The sequence below is a fragment of the Sminthopsis crassicaudata genome, chromosome 1 (genome assembly GCF_048593235.1).
Source record: "Sminthopsis crassicaudata isolate SCR6 chromosome 1, ASM4859323v1, whole genome shotgun sequence".
NCBI classification, from domain to species: Eukaryota; Metazoa; Chordata; class Mammalia; order Dasyuromorphia; family Dasyuridae; genus Sminthopsis; species Sminthopsis crassicaudata.
In genome coordinates this window covers 449,016,933-449,043,868 of record NC_133617.1, presented here as the reverse complement: position 1 = coordinate 449,043,868, position 26,936 = coordinate 449,016,933, and the positions used below count along the sequence as shown (strand labels likewise).

Here is a 26,936-nt window from a genome sequence, read left to right as displayed (position 1 = left end):
AATTAAACCCATGCTTTGGACTAAAATACTACTCATCGAATAATACTAAAAAGAGACTGCCACTAATTTTTTTTTCCTTGTTAAGGAAAGTTGCAAATTTCACTGTTTTAAAAATAATCCCTAAGCAGCATTAAGAGAATGAGGAAAAACCCACACTTTTTTGTGGTTTAAAAGAAAATAATATCTTTTCTGGATCCTTGAACTGGTTTAGAAATGTTTGCTGTATTATGTTTGAAAGGAGAAATTAAATCAAAGAGCAGTGAAGGAATCCTTTTATTTTCCCCTGATAAGGGGCTTTACCACAGCATCCACAGTAAAGGTTCTAAATCTCCCTTCTCTTGAGACTCAGCATGATAGAGAAATGCAGAGCAGAGAAACGCAGAGCCTAAAATCAGGGGACAGGATTTCAGTCCTAACATTTAACTATTCTTGTGACCTTATACAAATAAGAACTTCCCTGAACCTCACCTTCCTCTCTGTAAAAACAAGATTCCAGGAAATGACCTCTGGAGCTCCCCCTAGTCTTACAACTATGTATGATCTAATGATTTAGGAATAAAAAAAGCATCGACAGGTGAAATTAGCCCTACATTTATGAATCCTCTTTTTCCTCTAAAAATAAAGAAATCTTCAATATTTTCTTAACTAATATCAAGTAATATTCTAATGAATGTGTTTGTGCAAGCAGATCTAATCATAATCCCAAACAGGAACAAGCAACTAACCATCTGATGATCAAAGAAACAGGACATGTATCCTATTTTATTTAAGGAAAGAAAACCATGCTAATAGAGATAAAAAGGACAGGATGATTGGGAGGGAAAGAACTGAGTTTACTACTGCATGTTCCCTGAACATATGCAGCATAAGATAGGCCATAAAGCATCCATTAATTTTACGAGGGGAAATCTGAGTGTTCCAGCTTAGAAAGATTATTGATGATTCCTCTCAGCATTCCTACAAGACTTATGTTAGCTGATGAGACTAGACTAATGTTGCTGGTAAGAGAAATAAGCATTTTTATAAATGACAGAAAAGCCAGTGTGATATCAGAGAGCCATTAGTGTCTGCTTCTGGGAAAGCTTTGATTCAGATGGATTTTAAAAACAAAAACCTTGATAGCCACCACAGTGTGGTTATTTTATTCTGCCCTTCAAAGGAGCAATGTAACTAGAAGCTTTTCTGATTTCTGTAAATTGGGGATAGATAAATAATTTCTCTATTTATTGGGAGGGGAGACAATGCAGAATGGTGAAAAACATGCCGAATATGGAATAAGAGGACCTGGGTTTGAGTTCTGTCTTTGTTTCTTGAAAACCTGAATGATCTTGGACAAGTCATTTCAGTTCTCTAGACCATACCATCTGTAAAGTGAGGAGTGCTGGATGAATTGATCTCTGAAATCCATTCTAGATCTGAATATCTAATCTTATAATTCATGAGCCTGTGAAACAGCAGGACTGAGAATCATAAACTGGACTTGGAATAGTCAGAAACAAATTATATTTGTCTTTGCTTTAGATAAACTAAATCTGAAGCATGGAGCTAATGGGCATGAGGAAATTGAACTCTGCAAGTTAGAAGCACCCACTATAGCTCTTAAAAATCTGATGTCCAAGTTATATAGGAAATTGGTTTGAAAAATATAAAAATAAAAACCATTCCTTATATAACACTGATACAGAGTAAAATAAGCAGAGCCAAAAGGGAAATTACACACACACACACACACACACACACACACATATAATGTATATGTGTGTGAATATATATATGTATATACATATATATACATATATAAACATATATGTGTATGTGGAGAGAGAGTACAACAATGTAAATGGAAAACAGATATTAAACTACAAAACAATCAAAAATTTGCAAAATTATGAAGAACAAACAAGTCCCCAAGTAAAAAATACTGAAAAAAACATTCCCCACTCCATTCTTTTGTAGGAGGTAGAGAGTCAAAGGGTGCATATATTTTCAGACCTTCCCAATTATATTGATCAGTTTGCTTATTTTTTTCTCTCCTCACTCTTTTTCTTTAGAAAATAATCTGTTTGAGGTAATGGTTTTTTGGAAGTGAGAGGAAGAAAGATAATGAGAAATTTTGGCAATGTAAAAACATAGAGCATCAATAAAAATGTTTTAAGAATAAGAATCTTTCTTCAATGAATATATGGTTAGAGGATATAGACAGACAGCTTTTGTTTGGTTTTTTTTTGGGGGGGGGGTTTCGTTTTTCCGTTTTTTTGAGGCTGGGGTTAGGTGACTTGCCCAGGGTCACACACCTAGAAAGTGTTAAGTGTCTGAGAACTGACTTGAACCCGGGTCCTCCTGAATTCAAGGCTGGTGCTCTATCCACTACGCCACCTAGCTGCCCCTAGACAGACAGCTTTCAAAAAATAAAACCATAAGAAAGCACTCTGAATCACTAATAATAAAAAGAAATATACATTAAAATAATTCTGAGGTTTCACATCACATCCACAAAATTGACAAAAGATGGAAATGGAAATGTTTGAGAAACTTTGGGAAGACAGATATTCTAATACACTATTGGTGAAGCTGTAAAATGGTTGAGTCATTCTGGGATGGGGGGAAGATTTTGAATTTTTAATCAATAAACTTTGAAATATGCCAATCCTAGGCATATGCCTCAAGGAATTCAAAGATAGAGAGAAAAATTCCATATTTACAAAAAAATGTATAGTAACCCTCCTAAAAGTAGCAACAAAAAAAAAAAATCAAGAAGAAAAGTGACTGAACAAATCAAGAGCACATGAATCTAGTGGGAAATTATTATATTATAAAGAATATGGAAAATTCAGAAAAACTTGGGAAGAACCATATGTGCTAATGGAGAATAAAATGAAGAGAACCAAGAGAAACATTTATTATGATGTCTACCATAAAGAAAAGTAATCTCAAGAGATTTCAGAATTCTAACCAGTATAGTCAGCTTTCAGACAGAAGCACATTTCCCTCCCCTCAGCAGAGAAGCATTATTTGGTTATAGATGCATAATGGGGCATACATTTTTGGACATAGCCTAATCAATGACACAAATTATTGTGTTGATTTGTTTTTCTTGTCTGCATTTAGTACAATGAAAGATAAATGAAGTAAAAGAATCACTAACAATGCTAAATGTAATATTAAATATTAATAAATACTAATTTTTAAAGAGTACCAATAAAAGAAAAAATTAGAAATATCCAGCATTCAATTGCCTTATTTCTAAAAAGTAATCTTGCTATTCTAAATAACTATCCCAAAGGAAAACCTTGGAATCACTAGGCAAAAGAAAACAAATATTAAATCCAAATGGGCACAGTGCTCATGAAATCAACTGAACACTTAAAAAAAAAAAAAAAAAAAAAAAAAAAAACAACAACAACAACAACAGAGAACAGAGTAGCAGTCAGAATATTCCCAAATGCTAAATCCAATGAGAAAAAGGAGTGTAAATTGATACACAAATGGAAACCCATTATAGAACAGTTTACATCTCATCTCTGAGGATAGTTATAAGAAAGAAAGAATTTGCAGTTGGTTTCCTATGTATACCTAGTCAGATTTAATAATTTTTTCCTGTGCTTGATCTTTTTTTATTTTAATAATCCTATTTTATAAGAATATTTTGGAGGAAATAGAGCTGTATTTCATAAATTTAGTTTCATGCACATCCAAAGTGAAATTCTTTCTTGATTCAACATATATTTATTGAAAGATAGACAGTTAAGTGCTATAGTAGATAAAACAGTGGAATTGTTTCTGGAATACTGTAGTTTGAATCTTGCTCACTAGCTATTGTTATGTTGTTCAGTCCTTCATTTGCCCAACACTACATGACCCTATTTGTCCATGAGGTTTTCTTGGCAAAGAACTGGAGTAGTTGCCATTTCTCTCTCCAGTGTGTCCCCATTTTATAAATGAGGAATTGAGGCAAATAGGGGTTAAATGATTCATCTAAGTTCACACAAGTAGTGTCTGAGGCCTGATTTAAACTTAGGTCTTCTTCATTCCACTCCCAGTGCTCTACCTACTGCACTACCTAGCTGTTCCTACAAGGTGTATAATTCTGGGCAAATCATATAATCTCTCTTAACCTCAGTGCTCCCACTTATAATAATAATAATACCCACCCCAGAGTTTTATGGCCATCAAGTTAGAAAATACCTGTAAAAAAACACTTTGCAAACCTAAAACAGTATATAAATGTTGCTCTCTTTATAATTAAATGCCTACACTTCAGTAAGTCACAGCAATACAAAGACAACAGAAATTCTTTACCTTCAAGGAGCTTATATTCTCTAATTAGCATATAGCATTTATATAGATAAGTCAATAAAAGGAGGGAGAGAGCTAGAATACAATTACTAAGAAGAACCAGAAAGGTTTCATGTAGAGATGGCATGGACTTGAGCCCTGAAAGAAGATAAAGATTTTAAGAGTCTGAGGGGAGGTGGAAGTCTCTGCAATATTAGAGAGAGACATATGCAAAGACAAGGGTGGGGGACAGGAGATGAGATGATAAATTTGGGTGTTATCTCTATTAGACTACTTTAGCTGAAAGTAAAGGAAATAATTTGACAAACTCAGAAAGTAGTTGGGAGCCAGATTGTGGGAGGGTTTAGATACTAAACTGAAGAGTTGGTAATTTATCCTAGAAGACAAAAAACCATTGTAGTGATTTTTGAACAAGGGAATGACATGGTCAAATCAGGAAAATTATTTGGGCAACTATATAGAGAAAGGATTAAACAAGGGAGATCAGAAGGGAGGATGGTTGAAATAATCTTAGGCAAGAGCCAGAACTAGAGCAAAGGAATAGATGTGAGAAATGCTATCAGAGCAGAATTGACAAGACTTTTCAACCAATTGGTTCGAAAAAGTGAGGAAAAGAGTCAAGGCTGATTCCAGGATTGCAAACCTAGGTAACTAGATAGAAGGTGGTATCCTGCACAGAAATAACATAGTTTGGAGAGAGGAAGTGGTTAGGAAGAAAGATAAGAGCTTCTGTTTAGGATATGTTGAGTTTAAGACAGCTATGAGACACGGGCAAATGTATCATGGATGACAAAACATTTAATAATTTACTATTTGCTAGGCACTATCCTAGAGATACAAGACACTCCCTGTCATCAGGAAACTGATATTCTAATGGAAGAGAACATCACATAAAGAAATGGGAGGAGAGGAAGTACAAATAAGATTATTGATTTAGACAAAAGATGACTAAAGGCGTCTCACAAATTTAAAGGCAAAAGTCTTTTTTTTTTTTGCATTGTCTTAATTCTGATCCAGTGGGTAATTCAACAATACTGACTATTGCACAATAGTTTTCAAAGTAATGTCCATTGCAAACTCATGAATAATCTAAATCCAGGAAAGAAGATAGTTATGAGGTCTTGTAACAAAAAAATTATCATCTGAACCAACTGATGCTTTTAAAAATAAGACAGGAAGATTTGATAAAGCTAGTTTTTCATCAGAGATAATTGATAATAGGCTCACTTGGGGTGTAGAATTTAGATAAACAAGAGACTATTGTTGTTCAGTAATTTTTCAGTCATATCTGATTCTTTGTGACTCCATTTGGGATTTTTTTTTTAAACAAAAATACTAGAATGGTGTGCCATTTTCTTCTTCAGTTCATTTTATAGATAAGGAAATTGAGGCAAAAAGGGTTAAATGGTATGCCATGGGTTACACAGTTAATAAGTATCTAGAGTTAAATTTTGACTTTGGTTCTCCTGATTCTAGGGCTGATGTTTTATCTGCTGACCATCTAACTGCCCTGAAACAAGGCCTAAATGGGGAGAAACGTGTACTATCAACAAGACTATAGATACTTTTCCAGTATCTTTAAGAGCCAGTGGAAAAGGCAGATTGAGCTGACATTTGGAAATTACAGGTTGAAAATGTTTTATTATGAGGTGGTTTTCCATATGAAGTCAAGATGAGCATATATATATATATATTTAACTTCTGAGCTGTGAAGATTTACTATTAGATGGTAGAAATCTGTTATATAATAGAAAAAAACCATAAAGAGAAATCTATGAAAAGTGTGCCTTTTGAAGAGACTGTCTGTCATGACTGGAGAAAAACCAAAGAAAGAAAGAAGGAGATGACGTGCTTTTTTCTGATGAGGCTATTAATAATTATATCTTATAAAGGGGATTTTTGAAAAGAGACTTTACTTGGCAACTTGAGAGAAATTGAATGGTGTGGGACTATTTTTTCACAAGTGAAGAGAAATCACTGTTATGGTGAGAGTTTATGAGACCTCTGTGATATTTGTCATCACTAAAATATAATTATCTAGTCTCAATTATCACCAAATTAATTTGTTAATAAATTTCATGTTTAATCATTTCAATATTTAAACAAGAAGTTAGATGTTTTATTATGTAGAAAAGTATAAGTAATTGCTAATAAAGGAGAAGTCAACTTTTTGTTAAAGAAATAATTCAAACAAATTTATTAAATAATAATTGAGGAACTTGAATGAAGGCTTGAACTGATTAAATATTGAGAAAGAGCTTCCTTTTTTTCTAATTAGAAAGAAGATATTGGGGCAGTTAGGTGGCTCACTGAATAGAGCATCAACCTTGAAGTCTGGAGGACCTGAGTTCAAATGTGATCTCAGACACTTAACCCTTCCTAACTTTGTGATCCCACTTAACCCTAATTGCCTCAGGGGAAAAAAAAGATATTCAAATATACCAGATTTCTCTAGAACATATGCTATAAAGATTAACAATAGAAATAAGCAGGAGTAGAGAGTTTTGCACAGGGGACTAGTGAAAGAGAAATCTGAAAAGGTTGGTTGGCAACAAAGGACCTTGAAGTTAAGCTAATAAAGAGAAATATATGACATGATGGTAGTACTATTTATATTACACAGTCCTTCTGTTGCAAAGGAACTCAAAGGTTTTTGAGGGGAGAATTATCTCAGAAAGCTTAATTTGATACAACTTTCCAGTATGTATCTAAAGATAGAAAGTAAAAGGAGTACATCATACATAAAACAATTAGGTTGACCAAGCTGATAACAGTGGAAAAAGAAAGGGTGAATCTGAAAGAGATTCTAAAAGAATTGATAGGGCTAGGTGACAGATTTAGAATAAGAAATAGAGTCAACTATCCAATTCAGCAAATATGTATCAAGCAGTAGGGAGCCTAAAGAAATGTTTGTTGAATTGAAAGATGATACCTTTGTTCTTAAGGGAATTTGTTTCCTATATCATAGCCCAAAAGACACAGATATATTACTTCTAAAGTATTCATTCCCAATTATCCACGAATCTTCTCCAATCGCAGTCTCAAAGAAAAATAAGTGAAAATACATAATCAGGAGCCAAAAGCAAGATGTGGTATGAAAAAGATAATGTTATAAAAATATATCTTTTATATGAAAGTTCTTTGAAGGAGCAAAATATGTTTTTGAGGGTCTGTCCATTTCGAAGACTGGATATTTAGTATAATTTTTCTGGTTGAGATGTGTGGAGCAAAGTATGTACGGGTGGGTGTATAAAGTCAAGTCCATAAGCAGATACTGTGCTTTACAATAAGATACAAAGAAGGGCAACAACTGAAGCCTCTGCTTTCAAGAAGGGCACAGTCTAATTGGAGGAGGCAACATGGAAACAACTATGAACAAATAAGATAAATTGGAGATAATCTCAAAAGTAAAACACTAGAACTAAAAGAAATGGAGGAAAGGCTACTTGAAGAAGATATTTAAGTTTGAAGAAAGCCAAAAAAATCTGTTGACGTAGTGAAGAGATGAGGTATCTCAAAAGAATTTGCAGGCTTGAACCCATATCCAAGGGGCAAAATTTATTGTAATTCTAATGCCAATTGAACCCATCTAATTTCCAAGAGAATTTAGCTAGGAATCTGGATAAAGGTGATACCTTTATCCAATTGTTCATGTCATTGATATGCTAATTTTATGGGCTTGGGGTAAAACAAGGAGTGGTCTCAAGAATTTGGTTATCACTGCCCAGCAGACTGTAATGTTTGTTGATAGTCTGATTGTTAGAACAATAGTATTCTTAGATTGGGAGTGGGGACTCTCAGGGTCATAGATTCCAATTTAGCATCACTGACATTGTTAGAATAGAAACTTCCTATGGTCAGGGGACCTTAGAAGTATTGCTGTCTCCCCAAGAAGCTATATTAACTCAAATCCTGGAGGAAGAAACAAGAGACAGCCAGTAAAAATACACAGGAGATTGAGTGTTATATGCAAGGAAAAACAAGAGAGCCAGTCACTGAATCATGAATTATGTGGAGAGAGTAATGTGCAAGAATACCAGAAAGGTAGAAATGATCCAGGTAATAATAAGTTTTAAAAGCCAAACAGATTTTAATATTTGATTCTGCACTTAATTGGGTGCAGATTCTTTGCCTTTTATAGAAGTAACCTCATTACAACTTTCTTTGTGGTATTTTTTTTTTCTTTTCTTCTTGTTTGGGGTTAGTTATGCTAACTGTGTTTTCTCCTTGTGTTTTCAGTAAAGGATTACCTTCAAGTTCTACTTTCACATTAGAAGACAGTGCCATTTACTTGACTTCTGAGCAGAGCACATTGGAAACACAGGATGATAATGCCTCTGTGTTGGATGTCTATTTAGTAAGTTGCATTTACCTTTTGTCTTTCTTTTTTTCTTTTTCTTTTTTTTAACCCCAGCCTTATCACTTAGTGGGTTCAGATCTCATTTGTTTGTTGTTAAAATTTTAAATGAACATGATAACATACCAAGGCTGGCCTTAAATAAGTGAAATCATTTTGAGTCCAACTTTAGTCTTCAAAGTCATTTTCCCCATAGTGTGTTCACTCAGAGCATAAAATGGACAATCAGAAAATACAGATGGAACATTGATTTGCTGAAGAACATTAGCAAGATCATCTAATTCTAACTGTAGCAGACTTATGTGATTATTATCCTATTTTTTCCTAAAACTGAGTTAAGGACCTTCCTTGCAATTCATTATCCCTATATTTCATTTAATTTTACCCTATGTAATCTCAGGGTACCATTCACTAGGTGAGTTCTGTATGGTGTCCAGAAAGCTTCCCAAGTGATGAATCTGGAAAAGAAAAAACTAAATGTTTTCTCATTCAAAGAGAGGGAGAGGGAAGGAAGAAGAGAGAAGGAATAGAAAAAAGAAAGAAGGAAGGAAGGAAACCCAAAACCCAAAACAAGTCATAGGTATGGAGAAACAAAAGAAGAATGTTTTAGTTCCAGGACCACCTAGACACCTACTTCCAGGACACCTAGATAGCTACTGAAGTCAGACACTAATCTGGGTGCAAGAAACCTCTAATCACATAAAGTTAGATTCAAACTTTATTAATAAATTTTAAATAAATAATCCATAGTAGGTATAGACACACATAAGTATGCATGCATATAAGTATATAATCTGAGGATTGACTTTATGAACAATAAGCATACATATATTTATATATGTTTATGAGAGAGCCAGAAAAAGAGGACTTATTTTGGAAATACTGGCTCCTCCCCTCAGATTATATGTGAGTACAGCAGATTAAAGTATGGTAGCCTGAAAAATCCATGGTTTCTGAAGTGAACATACTTAGAATCAGAAAGAGGAAGAAGAAAAGAAACTCCAGGATGGTCTCTCTTAAGCTAAGTGTAATTTAGGAAGTCATAATGGAAAATCAGCTATCTATTTTCTAGTAACTAAAATAATTTACAGCAGATTAGGAGTGGCAGTGGGAATGGGCATTATTTTGAAATTCATGGGCAATATTATAACAAATAAACCATTATAAAAGTGTTGATTTAAATATAACTGATAATAAATGGAATCTCCTTTAAGTGGCCAAATTGTGTGTTAAATTAGAATATTTTCCCCCAGTGTACTTGAAACAACAATAGAATAGAATACTAATGACAATTATGTAGTACTTTTGTCTCTAAAACACTTTATATATGTAAGATACTTTAAAATTCATTTGATTCTCATAACAATCCTATGAAGTAGGTATTATTATTATCATTTTATAGATGAGGAAACTAAGGCAAAAAGCTGAATGACTTACCCAAAGTCACATAGTAAGTGTTTGTGGCTGGATTTGAACTCAAGTCTTACTGATTCCTAGTCCTACCATCCATCCACTGCACCACCCAATGGCAGTTGGTCTGAGTTCTAATATGCTTACTAAAGCATTTGGTCCAGATTTCAAAGTATCCAATTAGGATTTGTAGATTTAGATCTCAAAGAATTTTTTTAAAGTCCCTGAATTGGGGCAGTTAGATAGCACAATGGGTAGATAGAGCACTACCCTGAAGTCAAGAGAATCTAAATCCAAATCCATCCTCGGATACTTAGCAGTGTGACTCTGTACAAGTCACTTTAAACCCAATTGCCTCCCACAATAAAAGTAACTGAATCTAACCCCCTCATTTAATAGATGAGGAAAGTGAGCCTTTTAGGACTTAAGTGATTTCCCCAATGAGAATATAGTTGACAGGATCCTCAGATCTCCTTCCAGAATGAAGAACCTTTTGCACCTGCCCTGCAGAACTCCCTTATTTTAAAAATAAAGAAATTGATGCTCCAAGAGGTAGACCGAGTGACTTTTACAGGTATTAAACAGTATAGTCAGCATGTGAACTCAGAATCTTAAGTTTGTTGCATAAAAGAGAATTTGATCTTCAAAGTTGCTAGTATTTAAGATGATCTAAATCAAATGGCCTTTTCTTCAATATGATGCATGGAGGATTCCTGTAAGAACTGTTTTAATATTTTTGAGGTATATGAGGGTCCATTATCAGTCTTGATGGTGTGTGGGATACCCATAGAAGCAAAACAGTGAAATAAGTGATTTATTATATGTGAAGCAGCTTCCCCTCATTGAAAGGATTCAGATACAAAGCCTAAATACATGTCAATTGTAACATGGCTGCATGTTCTTCCCATATGTGTAACATTAATTTGTCATATATTATTTGGCCTGTCACCTCTGAGGTTAGACCCTAGCCCTACAGGTCTTTGAGAATATGTTACAAAAGCTACACATCTTTTAACTATGCTTGCTGCTTCTTACTGGGACACCCCATACAATCTCCAGAGAGATCTGGCAGACAGTTGCAAATGTTCATGAGCCTTTATTGCTGGTTCTAAAGGGCAGAGAAGAATATATTATGTAAGCAGACCATTCACTATTTTATTCCTTTCAAATATAGGTCCTAGCCCATCCATATGAGAGCAGATGTGCATTATATAAAAAGGATGGACTCTCATTAAAATTACCTCTTGCACCTCCTGAAACAATGAGAAGACATATATCTTGTATAATGGCATACAACTCATTTTGCTGTGTAGAGGTGTAAGGTGTAGTAAATATATTAGAGATGCCCAATTGTGGGGAATATATGGCCACTTTATTTTGCTTGGTGGCATCAGTGAACACATTAGGGCCTTTAAATGGATGTGTTTTTGTTTTGGGGGGAAATATCCATTGCCACTGTTCATAGAATGGCAGCTGGGTCAGGATTTTTCCTGCTCTTACTTCTCTTAACCCTAACAAAATGTCCAGGTTTCCTGAGTAGCTATTAAGTAATATAACATCTCCTTATCTATGTCAATCCATGCAATCCCTGTTTCTCCTGTTAATTGGATAATTCTGGAATGTTTTCCTTGCTATTTCAGCTATCATATCTAAGTATGGTTCTAATGACTTTTTTGTCTTTAATATATATAGCCATTCATAAATATCAATGTTTTGATGTATAACTCCTATGGGTTGTACAGGAGCTAAAATAACAGAGCCATATAACCTTTTTTGTAGAAGTACTCTCTGAGTGCTTGCTTTTGCTGTTATTTATATTATCTGCTTTATGCTGTCAAGAGCTTCAGGAGTCCATGTCCTGCTGGAATCTAACAAAGGATCTCTCTCTAGCATTTTATACAAAGGAAACATCAGAGTGTTGGGTATACAAGTTCAAGTCCTAAGCCATTGAATGTCCCCAATAAATTTTTGGACCTGATTTAATGTGTGTACCTGATCAGTCCAGAATTCAGGTGGTTTTTGATATACACCCTCCAGCTGAACAGTGAAACCCAAATAACTAAAAGGGAGGTATCTTTGAATTTTTCTGATGATATTATCAAACCTAAGTATTTTAATTCTCTTTCTGTCATTTATAACATCTCTTCCAAATTCTCAGGTTGTAGATGACCAGCCAAAATATCCATGTAATGGAGAATGACTGCCTCGGGACAATGTTCCCTTATCTTGCTAATAGCTTTATCAACATACCATTGGCATATGGTAGGGCTGTTTTTCATACCTTGTGGCAATACTTTCCACTTGAAATCTCACAGGTCCTTGAAAATTATATGTTGATACTAAGAAAGCAAATTTATCCCTGGTGTTGGGGTGAAGGAGTAAAAGCAGTCCTTAATATCTATTATCCATAAGGGCCATTCCCTAGGGATCATGTTTGGGGATGACAAACCTGCCTGTAAAGACTTTTCAGGACTTTCAGGACTGAATTTACTTGTCTCAACCCTGTAAACATTCTCCATTTACCAGATTTTTTTCTTTATAACAAATACAAGAGAGTTCCTTGGGCCGTTTCTTTCCTTGTGTCCTAATTCTAATTGTTCTTGTACTAATTGATGTAAAGCAGCTGTTTTTCTTTGGTCAGGGGTTATTGCTCCACCCCATACTGGTGTGTTGGTAATCCAAGTCATTTTTGGAGCACTGAAAGCCGCAGCAGCAATGACCCCTCCTAAAAGTCTGTGATTTTTATCCCTAATTGGTATGCTATATCCCTATCCCAGAAGTTAATATGTAAACTATCTATTATTAAAGGAAAAATTATTCCTGTCTTCCCATCTTTTTGCCAATTTACCAGATCAGTGGACGTCAAAGCCTCCTTACTGCCTTCTACCACTGCCACTCTATTGCTAGCTGAAGTCATAGGTCACCAAGGAGGCCATTGAGAAGCAACCACCATAGAGTCCTATCAGCTACAGTGTCTATTAATCCTTCAAACTGTTGGTTATTCAAAGTAAGGGTTAGTATTGGCTAAGTGAGTGTGATAGTAAAATATGTTTATACAACGGCCTCTGAATTTAGACCTGTCTGTGGGACTAATTCACAATTATTATCTTGTTTTAACTGTAAGTTCAGATGGAATAACTAGTTCTTGAACTATATGTTATCCCTTGTTAAGAATTGCTTCAACATTATCAGTGTTAATCATAATTACAGACATAAGTACTTCCTCATATATTTATATGACCAGGATAGCTAATAAATACTGAGATAGTGGAGGATTTATAACAAGGATTTTTAGTTATTTTCCTCCTTGATATTGTTGAATGGGCACTTCACAAACAGCATGATGGGTAAGCAGTAATAATCATTACTCCTGAGTTTTATTACTGTGAGTGTCCCTTGCATCTAAAGCTGCATACATATTTCTCCATTCCTGATTTATATCTGTCCCTACTTGAGCTGTCATTCCCCAGGTTGGTTTTGGGGCCCCCTGGGAGCACCTTGTTTCCCTGATTCTTGCATTGTTTTGCATTTTGGACATAGTGTTTTAGTCCTACTCCCATCACCTGCTTTTATACTTCTGCTTTCTTTCTTATAGTGTCCTGGTTTACCACAAGTATAACAATTCCTTTTTGGCCCTTTCTTATCAGCAATCACATATTCTGATATCAGCTCAGGTTGATATACTTGTGAACCTACTCTGTCACACCTCTGAATCATTTCTTCTTTGGTACAATCTCTTCTCTATGTCCAATGGTCCAATCATTGCTCTATGACAATCTGCATTACAGTTTTCTGGTAACAAAGTCTTTAATATCCCATCTACACCTCCTACATTTCCCACTCCTCCGTGTCTTCTCCTTGATCTCTAACCTGTTGCAAAACTTTTTGAAGTAAAGAGAAAGAATATAACTGATTACCTTTTGCTTTTTGTCCATTAAGTATCGCTACAGTCTTTGTTTTATATTTCTGATCCTGCTTTTCCTCAGTTCTTATTTCATTTTTAGGCTTTACATTAGAAGAGCCTTTGAAAAGCTGGAGGTCTGCATAGACACAAAAATAAGGCAGGGCTGAAGGTGGGGATGGGGGTAAGCCAATCAATATCATCCTCCTCAGGCTCAGAAGAGGAACATCTACTGATAAGAGATGGGCCTGTCTGTGCTCCAAATATAAATTTCCTAACCTCTTTTTCTGGTTCTGATTTCAGATTTTGTTTAATGAAATTATATATAGTAAAATGACTTTTTTGTATTTCTCCTGGGCATTGCTTATCATATCCAAAAACAATCCATCTCTCACAATTATCCAGGAATTTCCTGACATCTCTCTCTTTTTTTTTCTGAGGCTGGGGTTAAGTGACTTGTTCAGGGTCACACAGCTAGGAAGTATCGCAGTGGATAGAGGACCTAGCTGCCCCCTCCTAACATCTCTTAATTTGACTGTGCATCCCTGCTCTTTTATACATTTATATATAGTCCTGACATATGCTTTCCTATCTGATGGGAATAAAGTGCCTACTTTCTGCCCCATTAGATTACTTAACCATCTCTGCCGTACTCTTGTCTGGTCTGAAAACAGTGCAGCTCAGTAGCTCTCCTTCTGGAGTCCTCTTAGAGGTGTCTTGACTACATACAGTGCTTGACTGGGAAGTGGTTGCTCTGGCACCATTCTAAGTCTGTGGCAGAAAACTTATTGTGCATCAAAGGTTGAGGTGGCCTTGGTCCTCCCTCTCAGTAGAGTCCCATAGCCTAGCAGTTTCCTTTCAAATGAGCTGGAGAAGGAAATGACAAACCCTTCCAGTATTTTTGCTAAAAAAAAAAAAAAAAAAAACATGAAATGGGGTCATGACTGAACAACAGCAGCAGTAATAACAACTTTGAAGATACTCAAATAGAGGAAGATTTTTTTGAATTATACTTTTAATCATTGACCAAAGGGATGCCTTTCATTGGTTTTAGATCTGACAACTGCAAGGTATTTAGAAGAATAAAGCAAAGATATGTGCATGCTGTATTGATAAGGATATACAATAAGATGATCTACTGTTTGAATTGCCAGAAATATTGAACTCCATAAATTGTAAATTATTTCAATTTCTAAAAATTCTTCTTGGTCTAGTATAGAACATGAGAAAACATTAATGGAAAGAGTAGCAAAGCCATTCCACAGAAAAGTATAATGGGTATAAATGTCCTTCTATGCCTAGCCAACAAAAGTATAAGGAAAAACCGAAGATGGCTGTTTTAATAATAGTAATAATAATATAGAATAATATAATAATAACTGCAAAGCAATAGCTTTCTCTGTAATCCATTACAACTGGGCTAGGCCTTTTTTTTGCTACCTAATCATCTTTTCATATTAATATCTCTTGTATTTTATTAGCATTCAAATCTAGTCACATATTTCTACAAAGTATATAGAATAGCCAAGACAAGTAAGGAAAAGCACTTGGTCATTCATTTAACTTACCTCCCTTAGCAGAGATGTCAGTTACAATGTAAAGTTCATGTAAAGAATTATTATATTTTTATTGTAAATTAATAAATAATATAAAGGGTGCAGTGAATGATGCAGTGAATCTAGAGCTATTTTTTAAGTCAAGCCTGGTTAGATCCTGCCTCTGATATAGAAAGGTAGTGGGATCCTTAGAGGCAGGCAAATCTTTTAATGTTTCAGTGTTAAGAGGCAATTCTCCAGGAAAAAAAAAAAAAAATTGCAAAACCACATTAATAGGGGAATTTCCTCCCAATGAATCATGGAAATGGGGGCAGAAGGAAGAAGAGAATAATCTAGGTAGAGGTGGAGGATGAAAAGAATTGTGGTAAGAGGGATGAATAAAAAGGATCACATGAGGAGCAGGTGAGACGTATTTTTGTATATGAGAGAGTTCTGTAAAGGCAGAGATGCCATGATAGAAAAGAAAATGCACTGGGTTTGAGGATCCAGAAATTCAAGCCCCCATTGATATTTAGGATCAGAAACACAGATTTAAAATCATAGGATCATAGATTTAGAGTTGGAAGGTACTTTAGAAATCATCTAGTCTAATGGTTTCAAACTCTAAGAGAATCTCTGCCTCTGTGTTTTGACTTACAAAATATTCATTAATATTATTTAGGTTCTATTGTATTTTTACTTATTTTGTTAAACACTTTCCAATTACATTTTGCACTTAATTTTTTTCTCAATTACATGAAAATGATTTTAATGTTTGTTTTTAAAATTTTTGAGCTTCAAATTTTCTCTCTCTCCCCTCCTTCCTTGAGAAGGCAAGCAATTTGACATAGATCATAAATGTGCAGTCATGCAAAATATTTTTTACATTTAATTTTTGTTTTATTTTTTCTCAATTACATGTAAACAAAAATTTTTAATATTATTTTTTAACGCTGAGTTTCAAGTTCTTAATTACGTTTTATTCTGGTTCCTGGTTGTTGGCCTGTACATTTGATACCTTTCATCTAGTATAGCTTTCTTAATTGACAAATGAGGAAACAGAACCAAAAAGACCAAGGACACACCCATGGTTTCAAACACTGCAAAAAACAGAGTTGGATGAAGCATTGGAAACCAGCTCTCATTACAAATTACAATATAAATTTTTCTTATTACAAATGTCATATCTTTCTCACTATATTGTGTTATAAGTTGGTTGACTTTGAGCAAGACATTTGACCGCTCTAAATTTCCATTTCCTCATTTGTAAAACAGTGGTAATAATATTCTATCTATCTCACACAATTGTTAGAAGGAAAGCACTTTGTAAATTATTAAGAATATTTTTAATAGGGGCATAGTGGATAGAGCACCAGCCTTGAATTCAGGAGGACCCAAGTTCAAATCTGGTCTCAGACACTTAACACTTCCTAGCTGTGTGACCCTGGGCAAGTCACTTAACCCCAGCCTCCAAAAAAAAAAAAAAAAAAAAGAATATTTTTAATTAGGAGTCACAAAACTTTTGTAAACTTCAATCTAAATTTTTGACATGAGTTTCTACATGTAAATCCTTCACTGACTTTGGTGACATATATGTATAATTTAGATATCTGTTGTTGTTGTTTGTCTTTCACTCTTGACGTCAACCATAATATCAATCAGATGATGCCAAGACATACAAATAAATTGGATTTGTGTGAAAGAGAACTGTGCAGGGTCTCTGCCAATTAGTATCTGCATGTAGTCTGTGCAGAACATCATGGTTTAGGGCAGTCATCTCAAAAACAACAGAAATAAGATCCTATGAACTTCATATTGATTTAGAAAACTGCATGTTTATATTTATTTTGTTAACATTTTAAAATTACATTTTAATCTTATTTGGACCACACTAGAGAGTTTTGCATGAATTAATGCATATATATTCTTCTCAATTCTTTTTAATCTCAGGATCCCTTAAAACTCTTAAAAATTATTGAGCACTTTGTTTATGTGAGCTATAACTATCAATATTTACTCTTAGATATTAGATAACATTTCAAAATATTATGTTAAAATAATGATAATAAACATAATCATGTTAACATAAATAACATTTTTATAAAAGATAATTTTCAAAAAAAGTGAGAATTATACTGTTGTGTTTATTTTGCAAATCCCCTTAATGTCTAGATTAAGAGAAAATAGTTGGATTCTCATATCTGCTTCTATGTTCAATCTGTTGCAATATGTTATCTTGGTTGAACTATATGAAGAAAATCTGGCTTCCTACAATTATGTAGTTGGAAAAGAAAGAAGTAAATAGTACTTTGGTTGCTGTGAAAATAGTCTCTAATTCTAATTCACAGATCCCCTACTCAAAAAGATTATAAGGACCCCTATGGTTCTTTGGTTCACACTCTGAAAATTGTTGGAGAGATGAATAGTCATTGTTGGAGTCAGGATGCTCTAAGTTCCAGACCTGCCCCCAAAATATACTAGCTATCACTTAATCACTCAGTTTCCCAGACAGCTCTGCAGATGGTAAAAAGTTATAGATAACTTTCAAATCTCTATCTATAGGAGTTTCCAATCCTTTTCAATAATCTGTGCCATAGCTCAAGAAACTATAGGTTATTGGAGGAATGTTTTGTAATGGATTTCTATCAATGCTGAAATTAATCCTTTTTTATTTATATATATTTTTTACCAGCTAGTAACATCTTCCACATGGCTCATGTTATTGTCATCAAAAAAGTGATCCCACTGAATCATTTAATTTTAGAATTGGAAAGGACCTTATAAGCCATCTAGTTTATTTTAATTTTTTTATATAAGTATTTATGACCAAGGAGGGGAAACAGCTCATCTATGGCTCATAGATCATTCACTGTAATAGAAACCAAATCACCTGATTTCTAGTCTTAATGGATTTTCCAAAGTGACTTTGTAAAAAATAATCTTGATAAAAAGTGTAAAGAAACATATTTGCTACTTTTATCACGACAAATTTAAGCCTGAATGCCGAATCCCATAGCATTCAAATGGGATTCCTATGTCATAATTGGGATGGCTAGATTCTAAAATCAATGAAATCAAGATATTGATCTTATTATGTTACTATACATGAGAGTCAACTATAGTAATGTTGAGCCCATTGGCATAGTTATGATTGGAGCAGCAAAGGAACATTGGATTTCAAATAAATTAATGCAGAGGTTCTCATCTTGGTCAGACCTTTGTTAAAACAGAGTATTTTCTTTGTAGTAATACAATTGTACAATTAAAATAAAAACCCTAGTTCCATTGTATCTTCACAAGCAATACTGATTTCCACTTCATTGCAGCAGTCATTTCCAATTATCCCATAGACCTGTGTATAGTTGATCCTCCAGCTCTTGCTCACTAGTTCATCACCTCTTAGATTGCCAGTGATTCCCCAATCTTCCAATTCCTTCCTAAAGCTTTTTAAATTCTAATTTCTTTTGATTCTTTATTTTTGTGAAGTTTTTTTTTTTTTTATTTTCACATTTATGCTGCAATGTGTCCATTTAAAGGACCAAATAGCAAAGTTCTTCCCATCTGCATCTGAAGAACACAGACATCTAGTCACTGAACATCCATTAAGGTTCTTTGTTTTTTTTGCAAATCGCATAATGCAAACAATATCTAAAGAATGGTAGCAAGTATATTTCCAACATACAAAACAGGCTCCCTAACAGGTTCCCTTTTCCCTCACAGGACAGTTTGAGTCTTTACTTTAAGAACTGGTCAATAGGAGCAGCTAGATGGTGCAGTGAATAGAGCACCAGCCCTGAAGTCAGGAGGATCTGAGTTAAACCTGGTCTCAGACACTTAACACTTCCCAACTGTGTGATCCTGGACAAGTCACTTAACCCCAATTGCCTCAACAAAAAAAAAAAAGAATTGGTCAATGTTGACTCACACTGGAAAAATGATAACAACTTACATATCCATAGCACTTAATATGTTAAAAAGTACTTTTGTGTTATTTTATTTGTCCTCAAAAACATTTTAAATTTTTAAAAATTTAATTTAAAATAGAAAATGACACAATAAGAGGAATGGATGCACATAACATAGTCATGCTTGTTCATGAAACTCATTCATTCATCAGATATTTATTAATGACTACTATATGCAAGATAGTGTATTGTTGTTGTCCTTCATTTTTGAAGAGGAACAAAATGACATCACAACGTTAGAGGCAAATTACTGTGTCCAACTGTAGCTGATCAGACCAAGATGAGTTCAGAATGTTGTGCTCCAAGTCAAACACAAATGGTCCCTATGAATATTCAGGGTGGATTCTCTAACTTCTTTCAACTCAAGTTTCTTCTAAGCTAATTCAATTCTTCTTTGTTCATAGAGCACAACACTTTCTCTGATGAAGGCACACCATTCTAGGCAGTCCTGTGCCAGTGTCTCCCATGTCATACAATCAATTCTAAAATTCTTAAGAGAGACCTTGCAAGTGTCCTTGTATCACTTTTTCTGATCACTTTGTTAAGTTCTAATCCTGTGTGGGTTCTCCATAAAATAATCTCTTTGGCAAACATATTTTTGGCATTCAAACAACATGGCTAATCAGCAGAGTTGCACTCTTTGCAGTAGAGTTTGAATGCTTAGAAGTTTAGTAAATAATGGTAATACAAAGACAAAAAGGAAATGATTCTTATCTTCAAAGACCTGACATTCTAATGGAGGAAAACAGCATGTATAAAGCTATATACAGAGTAAATAGAGTATTTGAGGGGAGGGGTGGCTAGGGGATCCTAAAAAGGAGAGAAATCAGAAAATAACTTCTTGAAGAGCTAGCATTTGAGTCGAAGCCTTAGAAAAAAGTAGGCATCCTAAGAGCCAAAGATAAACAAGCACATTCCAAGTTTGAGGAATAATAATGCAGACTCATGCAAAAAACTACAGAGATGATAAGTAACTGAACTGGGATTGTGTCTGTGTGTGAGTAGAGTGAAATGAAGGTGTCTTAGAACAAGATAAATGCCAGAAATGTTGGAGAAATAGAAATAATGAGACTTGAAAATTAAGTAGATTGGAGGGGAGGGAGGGAGGGAAAGAGAAGAAAGGAGTTTGAGGAGTCAAGTCTCTGAGTCTAGGTGACTGGAAAGATCAAAGTGTACTTGACAAAAATAAGAAGGTCTGGAGGGGAAAATAATGAGTAAAATTTTGACCTATCAAGTTAAGAGATGCTTAGGTGATATTTAATTGCAAAAAAAAAAAAAAAAATGTTAGAACTGGAAGGGAACTCAGAAATCATCTAGTCTGTGTAACAAGTGGACTTCATTTTAGAGTCAAGGAAATTGAAGATAAAAAGTGAAGTGATTTGTCCAAGGACATATACACACAAGTCTTTAATGTTAAAACTAGGATTAGTACCTTAATCTCTTGATTTGTAGGCCAGCCTTTCTGTTTGTGATTTTGCTCCCTGCTTCCACAGAAAGACTAGGGGGAATGTTTGGATAATATTTTTTGTTTTGTTTTGTTTTGTTTTTTGAGGCTGGAGTTAAGTGACTTGCCCAGGTCACACAGCTAGGAAGTGTTGTGTCTGAGACCAGATTTGAACTCGGGTCCTGGCTGATGCTCTATCCACTGCGCCACCTAGCTGCCCCCTGGATAATATTTTTTTAAAAATTTTTTTGAAAAAGACCCAACCGGGATAATGCTTAGTCTAGATCAAATTCACAAATGGAAAACTGAGAACCATTTGGTTCCATCAGCAGTTTCTTATGTGGTCTCCAAAATGAGGGCCATGAACTGACTCCAAAGACTATGTGATCAAACAACTAAAAGGTGTGAAAGTGGATCACATCCCATTCCTAATGTGGGATTTGTCTCAAATATAAACCCTCCTCTTATCTCCCAATATCACTCAACTCTGCTCTCTTGCTTCTGCAGTGAAAAGTCCCAACTTCTCCTTCTCCTAGATGGGCATTATCTCTTCAACATAGTTCAGGAATCCATGTAGAAGCAGCTGCAAAGGTACCCAGATATCACTGGGTAAAGTCCCACTTCTATATCCTGTCCTTCTGTCGCAGATCACCATATAGTAGGTTCTGTGCTACTTGGGATAGGGCAGTGATCAACAAGTAAAGAAGAGCACTGCCTCCCTTTTTTAAATTTTGTATGGAACAGAATGAGTCACATACTATGAGTAAATCTGAGTGACTTGTGATGTTTTACTTATGTCATTACATTCCTTTTCCCAAATCCATTTTTCTTCCTTTATTACTTTATTCCTTTATTATTGACAGTACCACCATATTTCCTGATACCCAAATTGTCAGTGTCTCATTATACTCTTTAGTTTGGGCCTCTACATCTCCACACAGACTATTGTAATAGCCTCCTAATTGGTGTCCCTGTTTCAAGTCTCTTCTCAACATTAGATGTCCACACAAATACCTGAGTGATTTTCCTAAAGCATGAGTTCCTATTGACTCTATTAAATTTTATCTTTATATTATCCTTTTTTCATAATCTACTTATGTATAATGTTGTGGGCAATTAAGTAATAGACTAGATTAAGTGCCAATAAGGAAGATTTATCTTCTTGCATTCAAATCCAGCCTCAGACACTTACTAGCTATGTGACCCTGGGCAAGTCATTTAACTTAACCCTGCTTGTCTCATTTTCCTCATCTGTAAAATGAGCTAGAGAAGGAAATATCAAATATCAAACCACCCCAGTATCTTTGCCAAGAAAGTCCCAAACACGGTCATGAAGAGTCAAACACAACTAAATATAACTGAACAAAAACAACAGATTAATATAGAAGTATGTATTGTGTGTAATAGGGGCAATTAGATGGCTCAATGTATAGAGTTTGAGGCCTGGAATCCTGAAGACTTGAGTTCAAATTTGGCCCAAGACACTTACTGTGTGACACTAAGCAAGTCACTTAACCCTATTTATTTCGATTTCCTCATCTGATAATTGAACTGGAAAGGAAATGGCAAACACTCCAAGTGTCTCTGCCAAGAAAACCCCAAATGGAGTCACAAAAAGTTGGACATGACTGAAACAATTGAACATATATTATTTTTTTCTCAATAAATATTTGAAAATGATCTCTTGGAACTATTCTTCTATCTTCCCAATCAAATACCAGTAAGATATAAATAAGATATAATGGAGAAAAATCTTGGCTTTATGGTCAACATTTCTGATACTACTTATGTGACCTCAGGCAAGTCAATAAACATTTCCTGGACCCGAGTTTCTTATCTATAAAATAAGGAAGACTGAGATCCCCCCAGCTCTAAATTTGGGATTCTAAACAGAGAGGAGCTGATAGGAGGATGCTATTTCCAGTCTTCCTCAGACACAATCCATGCTCATACCCAGCCTGGAAGTCTGATTAGTGTCTTCTGTAGCAATGGGAGATGGGCCAATGTACTTATCAGATGACAGTGTTCCTTTTCAAATGAAAACAATAATAGATTTTCTTCCTCTTCACATTTTCCAGAAGAAGGAAGCAGTTGGGAGAAAGATTAATTTGCTTGTCTCTTGATAACTGTGATATATTACATAATAAGATAACAAATTAACTATACAATTAGCAAAAGTAACTTGGATTCTGAAAATCCTGTTGTAGAACTGTCAGGAAGTGATAAATCTCTGGTGACCAAAGCATTATGTAGGATTCTTAAGAAACAAATCACCAGAAGGAAAATGGCATTAAATAATTTCTTTCACACTAACAGTTTTTTAAATGATAGGATCAACTCTTTTTTTTAATATAGATTCTTATTGACAAAACATATGCATGGGTAATTTTTCAACATTGACCCATGCAAAAACTTCTATTCCATCTTTTCCCCTCCTTCCCTCCATCCCCTCCCTAGATGGCAGGTAGTCCCATACATGTTAAATATGTTAAAGTATATGTTAAACACAATATATGTATACATATTTATACAGTTATCTTGCTGCACAAGAAAAATCGGATTTAGAAAGAAGGTAAACATAACCTGGGAAGAAAAACAAAAATGCAAGCAAACAATGACAGAAAGAGTGTAAATTCTATGTTGTGGTCCACACTCATTTTCTAGTGCTCTTTGGCTAGGTGTAGCTGGTTCTGTTCATTACTGATCAATTGGAACTGATTTGGATCCTCTCATTGTTGAAGATGGCCACATCCATCAGAAATGATCCTCATATAGTATTGTTGTTAAAGTATATAATGATCTCCTGGTTCTGCTCATTTCACTCAGCATCAGTTGATGTAAGTCTCTCCAAGCCTCTCTGTATTCATCCTGCTGGTCATTTCTTACAGAACAATAATATTCCATAACATTCATATACCACAATTTATCCAACCATTCTCCAGTTGATGGGCATAGAATCAACTCTTGAATCCATCATCTGAGAGGTCTAAAGAAGAATAAACTTTTCACTTGGGTCTAGGCTGATCCCAGTACATGCACTGAGGAATACCAGGCATTTATTGTGGATATTTAACTATAGACAGAAAATCTGGTCTCTCATGAGTTACTACCATGCCTACAGTAAACCAATAAGTGGGTAAGAGAGTATGCTAATTAAAATCCAGATTTTACCCATCCTGTCAGATCTAACTCAAGTCTCATTTCCTCCATGAATTATTTATACTTATGGCTCCATGTTGCAAAGATCGCAACTCTGCTGACTAGCCATGTTGTTTGAATGTCAGAAGTATGTTTGCTAAAGAGATTATTTAATGGAGAACTCACACAGAATTAGCACTCAACAAAGTGATCAGAAAAAGTGATACAAGGACACTCTCAAAGTCTCTCTTAAGAATTTTAGAATTGATTGTGTGACATGGGAGACACTGGCACAGGACTGCCCAGAATGGTGTGCCTTCATCAGAGAAAGCGCTGTGCTCTGTGAGCAAAGAATTAGCTTAGAAATTTGAGTTGCAAAAAGTTAGAGAATCCACCCCAAATATTCATAGGGAACATTTGTGTTTGATTTTGAAGCACAGCATTCTGAACTCATTTTGGTCTGATCAGCCACAGTTGAACACAGTAACTTGCCTAACATTGTGATATCATTTTGTTCCTCTTCAAAAATGAAGAACACTGTCTTGCATATAGTAGGCACTAATAAATATTTGAATGAACAAACTATAAATAACTATAGGATGAGTTCCACGAACTCTACAACTAATTGATTGTGTGAACTTGAGACAAATCACTTAATTTAGTTGTTTTTAAGTCATTTTTCAATCATGTCTGACTCTTCATAACTCCATTTAGAATGTTCTTGGCAAATATACTGCAGAGGTTTGCCATTTTCTTCTCCAGCTCATTGTACAGACAAGGAAACTGACAGCAAGTTACTGGATTAAGTGATTTGCCCAGGGTCACATAGCTAGTAGATTTCTGAGGCCAGATCTTTACTTGAGAAAATGAGTCTTCCACTCCCATTTCAGCACTTTACCTACTATGCTACCTAGCACTCTTGAATCATTTAGTGCCTTATGGTTATTTCATCATTTATTAAAAGGAATTAGACTAGATGTAAAATCACTTTACCTCAGAATTTCAATAGCTCTGATCTAGCCTCTGCTGAATTTGAACCATGTAAATATTTCATCATTCTTTCATTGTTTTCCATGTCTAAAAAATTTTAGTCAAGTATTTATTAAACACCTGTAACATGGCCTCTTGGCAGTTACAATTACCAGTCTGTTCTAGGCCCAACAGAGTACCTTTGACCACTGACCTTTGCAGTGTCAACTCTACCTGGCTCGCCCCCTCTGAGGCCTTCAAAGGTCTCTGGCCACGATCTCTTGAATCTACAGTTTAATAACCAGTAGCACACTCAAGAACAGCCACGTGTAATCTTAAAAGCCTTTATTAATACCTACTCACTTTATTAATACCCTGACTTGTCAACTCCCTATTGAACACCTGGTCTGAAGACCCACGTGTTCTCTACCAAACTCCTTACCTCTTGGCTATCCATCCGCTTGGCTTGGCTTGGCTTGGCTATCCCAGGTTAGGGAGCCAGGTTAAAGAGAGCAACTGCTGTCTGCAGTGGGCTTATAAAGGGCCTGTGAGATCACACACACAGCCAACCAGCGAGAGAGCCGTCACCCATTATGAAGCTATCTCAATATGGCCAGGATCCCACCCACAGGGCAATCCTATATCCACAGAGATTACTTCTGGGCCACTCAAATCTCCTGTTGTGCTGTGGCGCCGACCATTTAAAGGGCCCTTACAATTCCCTTCTCTTGTTTTGTGGGAACCACATCCTTACAAACACCTACTATGTGACAGAAACTGAACTAGATCCCAGAGAGAAAAAAACAAAAGCAAAACAGTCCTGCCCTCAAGAGGCACTTCTATCACTGTAGGAGACACCACGTACCATGATGAGAAAACTCAAGAACATCTGGATTCAAATCCTGCCCCAGACTATTAATAGTTTTGTAGCTCATGAAAAGTCATTTAACATGTAAACTCTTTCCTGTAAAATGGGAATAGTACCTATATGATTAGCATAATTAGTATAATAAAATATAATATATAAAATACTTTGCAAAATTAAAAGCACCATATAAATATTATTATATAAGTACATACAGAATAAATTCAAAATGAATACAAGGTGGTTTAGGAAAGAAGAGTGCCAGCAGTAGGGGGTTAAGAAAGGCTTCATGAACTATGCCCAAAGGACTTTCAAGCTGTGTGTACCCTTTGATCCAGCAATGTCTCTACTGAGTCTATATACCAAAGAGATCATAAAAAAGGGAAAAGGACCCATATGTGCAAAAATGTTTGTAACAGGTCTTTTTGTAGTGGCCAGGAACTGGAAACTGAGTGGCTGCCCATCAGTTGGGGAATAGCTGAATAAGTTATGGTATTAATTAATTTTATGGAATATTATTGTTCTATAAGAAACAATCCAGCAGGATGATTTCAAAAAGGCCTGAAGAGACTTACATAAACTAAGTGAAATGAATTAGAACAAAGAGAACATTGTACACAGCAACAAGACTATGTGATGATAACTCTGATAGGATATGGCTCTTTTCTATGATGAGATTCAGGCTAATTCCAAACGATTTAGGGCAATTCCAATAGACTTGGGATGGAGAGAGATATCTGCATCCAGAAAGAGGACTGTGAGGACTGAATGTGGATCACAACATAGTATTTTCACCTTTTTGGTTATTGTTTGCTTGCTTTTTGTTTTCATTCTCATTTTTTCTCTTTTTGATTTGATTTTTTCTTGTGCAGCATGATAAATGTGGAAATATGTACAGAAGAACTGCACATATTTAACATGCATTGGATTACTTGTTGTCTAAGGCAGGGGATAGGAGGAAGGGAGGGAGAAAAATTTGGAACACAAGGTCTTGCAAGGGTAAATGTTGAAAACTATCTTTGCATGTATTTTGAAAATAAAAGGCTAATACTTTAA

At 35.1% G+C, this 26,936-nt stretch overlaps 1 protein-coding gene across 1 annotated transcript in view; it reads left to right on the top strand.

Annotated features, from left to right (window-relative positions):
• PIP5K1B (phosphatidylinositol-4-phosphate 5-kinase type 1 beta) overlaps positions 1 to 26,936 on the top strand; it is a 338,341-nt gene that overhangs the window by 304,792 nt on the left and 6,613 nt on the right. Inside the window, exon 14 of the mRNA XM_074280732.1 lies at positions 8,536 to 8,653. Coding sequence (XP_074136833.1) covers positions 8,536 to 8,653 — 118 coding nt within the window. The remainder of the gene's footprint in view (positions 1 to 8,535; positions 8,654 to 26,936) is intronic.